At 35.6% G+C, this 7,500-nt stretch overlaps 2 protein-coding genes across 3 annotated transcripts in view; both read right to left on the bottom strand.

Moving 5' to 3' along the window:
- The window catches only part of LOC137642009 (chaperone protein DnaJ 1-like), an 863-nt gene extending 524 nt beyond the window's left edge, over positions 1-339 (bottom strand). Inside the window, exons 1-2 of the mRNA XM_068374570.1 lie at positions 254-339; positions 1-43 (exon numbers count right to left, since the gene is read on the bottom strand). The exon at positions 1-43 is cut by the window's left edge and continues 524 nt beyond it. Coding sequence (XP_068230671.1) covers positions 1-43; positions 254-259 — 49 coding nt within the window. The 5' untranslated portion in view covers positions 260-339. The remainder of the gene's footprint in view (positions 44-253) is intronic.
- A 2,600-nt stretch (positions 340-2,939) lies between these two features.
- LOC137642471 (ATP-dependent RNA helicase glh-2-like) lies at positions 2,940-3,800 on the bottom strand. 2 transcript variants are annotated; one of them, XM_068375055.1, is made up of 3 exons: positions 3,748-3,800; positions 3,370-3,535; positions 2,940-3,336 (listed from the first exon to the last, which is right to left on the bottom strand). In XM_068375055.1, exons 1-3 carry the CDS (start codon positions 3,751-3,753, stop codon positions 3,002-3,004), a joined length of 507 nt encoding a protein of 168 aa, XP_068231156.1. In that variant the 5' UTR covers positions 3,754-3,800; the 3' UTR covers positions 2,940-3,001. The 2 variants fall into 2 exon arrangements, with proteins under 2 accessions (XP_068231156.1, XP_068231155.1); XM_068375054.1 differs by having other exon boundaries at positions 2,940-3,535.
- Positions 3,801-7,500: the final 3,700 nt, after the last annotated feature.

Raw genomic sequence — 7,500 nt, 5'->3', positions numbered from 1 at the left:
AGGCAGCAGCTGTCAGACAGCAGACGAATAAAACCTGAAGCCCCTGGAAAAAAAAAGAAGAAATTAAAAATTAATATTTGACTTTTGTTTTCAACATCTGGGTAAAATTAATTTACAATGCTATTGTTTGCATTGTCTTTCCTTTTCTTGAGCGATAAAAGACATATAGAATGAATTGAACTGGCTACTGTAATTCTTCATTACAAAGACTCAAACATCTGAATATTCAAGAATGATCTTCTGGGTCATTTACCTTCATGTTGTTTATAGAAGATTCGGATGAGTAGTGATTTTTCTTCTTCTGTTGTGAAGAGTGATTGCTGTCTACTCGAAGCTCAGTCCTTTATACCTCAAACTTCGTCAGGTAAAATTCCCTTCGCCAATGTTGCGTTGCGGGAAACCCGGACTCTTTGAACCTGGAGAGTAAGTGACGCATCTCTCGTTCATCGCAGAGTTGGGATGTCTGTTATTACGATTGTTTAATATTTTTTGTTTAGTTAGGTTTAGTTTGCCCTTCTCATTATAAGAGACTTAGATGACTCGAAAGTCAACCGAACCTAGAAATACTAGATGAGAAAGTAATATACTTTACAATGCATGATGAGGTTGGAAGGAATTTTGAGAAAAGTTGGCAACTGAAAATGTGTCTTATTTCGAAATTTATCTCTTATATGTAAGAGTTGTTATGGTTTCCCACATATCATGAAGGAAAATATGATATAACAAAAACTTGAGCTTTTGTGACAGTGATTAGTTCCGAAGAGGGAATAAAAATAATGAAGTATTAGAAGATCTGAAATTCTATCAAAATGATATTATCGAAAAAAATATATCAATATAATTAAATCCGTGTCTCGACTTGTAGTCAGAAGATTTGAAACGTAATATGAGAGTCTACAATATATCTTAATAAATTTTGTAAATAAACATCAAGTAGCATGTGTAGGCGCTCCCAAAACTAATAAACAATCTGTGAAAATATTCAATAACGATAATTATATAACATTTGCCCTTGAGAAGGACACCGAGCCACAATTACCAACAAATAGGCAATAGTAAACCCAATGACATCAAGCTGATGACGTCACAGTTATGCAGTTAGATCGAGTCTGCATCTTGCACTGTTGCCTGAAGACTGGAGAGTAACAATCATTTCTTTACTTGTAACCAAGACCTGTAGGTCTTGGTTGTAACAAAGAAAGTAATGTGGTTTGCGTCTCTTAGAGAGTTAATTTGACTGGTTTCCACCGAATGTAGAAACCCATAGTGAAATTAAATATAAATCTGCTAAATTTCCCCTTTTCAAAGAAAATATTCTCATATGTTTGAGGTTTAGTGACTCTATTTCTTACCACTTAGAAATGTAAGCCATTGCCTTAATATTCTATTAGGCCAAAACTTACATTCACCTTTAGCACCTAAAGATAATATGTCTGTTAATGATAATTTCAACAGATAAACAAAATGAACTGAACTTCACAGCAATCAGTCATTTGTTCTCTATTTTTACGGGGAACGAGAACAAAGAATCATGAGCTTCTTAGACAAGTCATGAATTCCGTACCCTACTATTTCTTTAGGCTTTTCTTAGAGTTTAGGAACTGGTTTTTACTTGTCTATCCTCCAGCCACTCCGCCCCCCCACCCCACCCCCACCCCAAATCGTGTTACATAATGTTTGTATCCCGATGAAAGTCATTGATAGAAGCGGTTGAATTCTCGTCTTATTTTCACAACAGATTCCTGAATATGAATCCCTCGACTTTTGTCTCAGCTATATTCAAACCTGAGTAAGGAACAGTTGATATATAATATTTTCAGCTCCTGCACACAGAAGATTTGTAAAGATAATATCTGAACTTCTCTCTCTCTCTCTCTCTCTCTCTCTCTCTCTCTCTCTCTCTCTCTCTCTCTCTCTCTCTCTCTCTCTCCGGACATATTTCAGGCCCCTCATTACTAAAAACTATGATAATTAGTTCTAAAATCATAACCATTATTATCTTTCCGGTACCAAAAGTATTTGAATAAAAAAAAAACTTAATCAAAAGAGCAGAGTAATGTCTGTCCTAAGTGGTTGATAGAGGGTAGATATACTCATGACTTATTTCAACTTATATCTGTTGACGTATGCATTTCTTTCTAAACTGATTGAAATTTAATTAATCACAATGAGCATTTGTAACCAAATGCAAAATGAAAATAATGTTCCAGTTTTTTTAATATCATGTTGCTTGTTGAATAATCTTTTATCATTCTCCTATCATATCTCTGTCGGTTTGCTATTTTTAATTAGTTATGGAGTGATAGATTAAACTGTATTTGGGGATTTTCTTTCTTTCAGAAGCTCAGTTATTTCTTAGCTGGAACAGGGCGATTAATGTTCTAAAATATTGATTAACAACCTCCATTCGATGTTTGGTCTACTACAGCAACAATTTTTAAAAAATGTCAAAATCCATTTTAAGCCACAAGTGTTCTTAGAAGATGTAAATTCGGAATACTTCTGAACCTTTCCTAAATTTCCGCTTTTAATCACTATTTTTTAATATCGATCTAGAATAGGATTTTTCTACTATTATACAGTACATAAAATATATCAGGAATGGTCATAAGAGGGAGAAATTTAATTGATTTTTTAGTTGATTTCTTTCATGAGTTTCTTGGTCAAAATCAATCTTTTAATTGCGTCGGGTAACAAACAGCCAGAGAAGTAGTTTGAGAATGATGTGAAAAATTCGTTTTATTATAACTGTACATAATAAAGATTTTTTAAATTCTATGAACATTTTCATTTATACTAAAATATATGACAAGATATGTGAACACTTATTTGATAAGAGTGTTAACCTTCATCTGACAAACAATCAGGTTGGGAATAAAATAAGAAGACTTAGTAAAGAAAATAAATATTTATTATTATAAGATATCTTTTATCTCTGTTACACTAAATCATAAATAACAATCAAATTCATAACGACGATCAATCAGGGGAAGGTCAAGAATTATCTTCCAAAACCGAATCCTCCGAAGCCTCCAGATCCAACAGGGGGTTTGCAAACGTGTTCCTCGAGACACCTGTCGAAGCAGCACTTGTCAACACCTCTGCACTTGCTGTCATTGGAGCATGTCTGTGGAGGGGCAAAGCTCCTGACGGGTGGGCACTGAGGTCTTACGGGAGGGCATTGACCAGGCTTGACGAAGGGAAGGGTTTCAGGCTCATTGTTGCTCTCGCAGCAGTAGGCCTGTCCTTCGGGAGTTCGGCACCAACGTCTGCACGTCTGAGAAGCACCACCTCCAAAGCCCCCTCCAAAGCCAGGGTTGATTCCTCCAAAGCCACCTCCATGGCCTCCACTGATTCCTCCAAAGCCACCTCCATGGCCTCCACTGATTCCTCCAAAACCACCACCAAATCCTTGGTTCAATCCTCCGCCGAATGCTTGGTTTAATCCTCCAAGGAATCCTTTATTTCCTCCATTATTTTTATCATTTGCAAAGGCAACAGCTGCCAGACAGCAGACGAATAAAAGCTGAAGTCCCTAGAAAGAAAAGAAAGAGAATTGATTAGTATTAATATATGACTTTAATTTTCATCTTCTGAGTGAAACTAATGAACAATGGTTTTGTTTACACTTTCTTTCCCTTTCGTGAGCGTTTAAAGACATATGGAATTGAACTGGCAACTGCAATTCTTCATAAGATAAACCCAAAGATATGATAAACTTCAAGAAAGACCTTTTGGGTCACTCACCTTCATGTTGTTTATAGAAGATTCGGATGAGTAGTGATTCTTCTTCTTCTGTTGTGAGGAGTGATTGCAGTCTACTCGAAGCTCAGTCCTTTATATCTCAAACTGCCTCCGGTAAAATTCCCTTCGCCGATGTTACCTTGCGGGAAGTCCAGATCTTTGAACCGGCAGAGCACGTGTTGCAGAGCAAGTGACGCATCTCTCGTACATAGTAACATGAGGAGTTTATACATGAGATTATTTCCTTTTTATTAGTATCAAAACGTTTCCATCTTCAAAGATATTCCCAAAAGGAATGATAACCAAAACAAATGAAAGAAGTCGATAAAATATTGATCATGCTGTTGTGAATATTTGATTCTGGTGGGATAAGTATAAAAAAAATACCCAGTTTAACAATATGTCCTAATGCACAATGGACAGTTGCCAAATTTTTTTCGATAGGCTGTAAGTAGAAACAAACGTCAAAATTAAGGTAAATAGATATTAAAATCCGTCATATTTTATCACTAAATTGTCAGCAGCGAAGAGCAAAAAATAATCAAATGAATAATTTCGTGTCTTTAATGTTAGTATTTAGTTTTGTTTTGTAATAACGATATATGACAATATATTTCGTAACTATGAAATAGGTAAGTATGAATGGGCAGACCTAAGGTAAACAAACTGTCTGCCTAGTAAATGGGTGATGGGGTAAACACAAGAAATTATTATGCAACTTGGACTCTAGAAAGGAGAGTCTGCTCCAACCGCCAGTAGATGGCTGAGCGTGGAACCCATGACGTCAGTTTAATGACGTCATATCGATGACGTTGAATCTGGTTTCAGTCTTGCACGCCTGATTGGGGAGTCGAGAGCAACCACATTCTCGACTCTAGATATTTCTAAGTCGATAAAAAGGGTCTTTTCAGAGAAATATTTTTTTAACGTTTCTCCCAATTTCAGAAGTATGTAGATATGCCTTAACTTATTTTTTTTTATTTTCCATCACTGTTTTTACTATTTTATATTTTGTTGAATTAAAGGTTGAGTTGGATTACATTTATGAAATTGGGTAATATGGGCCAAAGCTGAACATGGGGAGACATTTTAGTGCTTTGGTGCGACTGAGAGAAACTCGGCTGTTATCACGAAGTAAAAGTCAGGACGTTTGATAAGAAGAAGAAATATAGAAAGGATGTAGACTTAAAGGCCAAAAATAGCTTTTAGAATAATTAATCAGAAAAAAATATTCTATTCGCAGAACTTTTTTTTTCCTGTCCGGTAATACTGGTAATATTGACATGTTTCTGTAAAATAATTTTTAATACTGATTTATTATCTGTATATTTCCTGATCGTGTCGGAACTCTTCGCCGCTTCATCTGAACTTATATAAAAAACACTAATTTTTTCATTCAAAAGAAATTCATGCAGTATCATATTGACCCAAAAATCATTCAAGAAGATCAATCAATAAACTCTATTAATAAATTAAATTAAAGGAAAAGAAATCAGGTGGTGTATCAAAATGCATTTTAAAGGGGCTGGCCGGCTAATGCCCTTTTTCTTAAAGACAGGACTTTGACATTCATACCACTTAATAAGGTGACTTAGGTCATCTCTAAACTGCCTAGGATTTTTACCTCTGATTTATCCTTAAAATGAATGTTTTTTTCATGAATAGCTCATCGGAACATTTCTGTTTCAGGTTTCTTTAAAGAATTTAAGAAAATATCACACAATATTTGTTCTTTGAAAAGCCTTGTAAAATAGGACAGGCTTCTATGCAAAGCGCAATGTAAAGTTACTAGTTACATTGCAAGAGGTAGGCCTACAAGGAGCAGCATCCTGTTTGGGATTTAAAAGTGGATAAGTAATCTTTGCCTCTTTACCAGTTTAAAAGGTTTTCTTCCTTAGTTCTTAGCGACAAACATACTTATCTAGTATAATATATATATATATATATATATATATATATATATATATATATATATATATATGTGTGTGTGTGTGTGTGTGTATATATATATGCATATATATATATATATATATATATATATATATGTATATATATTTATATATGTATGTAAACATATGCAGAGAGAGAGAGAGAGAGAGAGAGAGAGAGAGAGAGAGAGAGAGAGAGAGAGAGAGAGAGAGAGAACACTATAGAATAGCTGAAAATATTTCCCCTGACGTTTATTTGCAAAATGATATACTTCAATACGATTCTCACTTGCTAATAAACAAGAACGCTAGCAGAAAGATAACCAAATTCGAATATAATTCCTCACAGCAGCTGTTATAATATATACCTTAGATAATGCAAGATCTTGCATTGTGTCACCATCGCTTCTTCTACGGTTGTGTTATGTTTTCTCCACGTAGAAAAAAATAAAATTTTTAGCTAGTATTGATTTATATAGTTCTCAACAAACATCCAGAACTACCTGAAATTCCAAATACATTTTCATGTGTTCATGAGAGAAGAAGTAAGACATATTGATAGGCTATATAAAGACAAATCTAATTTTAATGTTAATTCCCCACAATACATCGGAATATGCAAAACTTCTTCTGGTGAAAATAAAACACCGGAAAAACAAAACCTAACCAAAGTCGAAGCCACAACATCAGCGGCGGCACCTTTTAGCACTATATGAACTTACACCTTCCCTAATGTGGTAAACATAGAATAGTCGATACAAAAAGACGAACTTAAGCCTTTTGTTTTTATATGATCTTTGGTCCTTAGAAAATAGAAATATATTCAAGTTCATTGTAATACATAAAATAATAATAAGTAAAAGTTATTTGATATTAAACAACTTGAAGGTTCATTTAGAACACCTCTGAAGTATTGAAAACGACATGAAGACCTGTTTCTGCACTTTCAAACCTCTAAAGCGGGGTTTACACGGGCGAGCAGCTCGTCGAGCCTGGCTCGACAACCCTGTGTTTGAATTGATGTTCGAGCGTGTAAACGGGCTATTTGGTTGTCGAGCGCGCTGGTCGAGCGGCTCGATGAAAGTCAGGCTCATCTTGACTTTTGTGGGCGGAGCTACATTGTTTGACGAGCGGTGTGAACGTGTGAACGGGTGTCGAGCATCGAACCTCAGTTGTTATTCAAACCTGCTAGAGGAAACATCATCAAAGAAATGCATAATTGCTGCCATTAATGAAAGTAAGAATGAGAAGGAAGTCGTACTTGATTTCATACATGCATATTGAGCTCATCCAGCTTTATGGAAAGTTAAATCAAAAGACTATTCCAATAAAGTAGCCAGAAACAAAGGAATAGCGAAACCTCAGTCTTTCATGTGGAGTTATGGCCTTCCTCATAGTAATGAAAGGGCTGACACGATTCGGTAGATCAATGTACGTGTCTTCATCCATACGCAAATAATTGCGCCAGTCATCAGGCTCTAATTTTAAAGCAACAAGCAAGTTGGTATATGAAAATTTCTCTCTTTTCATCTTTTTTTTTCCTTCTGAGTGCCACTGCTAAAGCAATGGCTATCAAATGGTGCTAGTCGAGAGAAATGTTGACGTTGTTTTAGCACGAGGCACACTGAGGCTCGATGTACTCAGTACTGTCTGAAAGCTCTTCGAGCCGTTCTATAAGTAGGTTCGACAACCGGGCTCGACGAGCTGCTCGGCCGTGTAAACCCCGCTTAACAGCAGGCTCGGCGATTGATCCTTTAGGGCAATAACTACGAACTCTCATTTCATTATGTGCTTTTCACTGAGTTTTTCATCGTCTTACAAGATTTCA

Source organism: Palaemon carinicauda, chromosome 6 (assembly GCF_036898095.1).
Source record: "Palaemon carinicauda isolate YSFRI2023 chromosome 6, ASM3689809v2, whole genome shotgun sequence".
NCBI lineage: Eukaryota > Metazoa > Arthropoda > Malacostraca > Decapoda > Palaemonidae > Palaemon > Palaemon carinicauda.
Note: the sequence above shows the minus strand (reverse complement) of the source record. Positions and strands in the feature narration are given on the sequence as shown.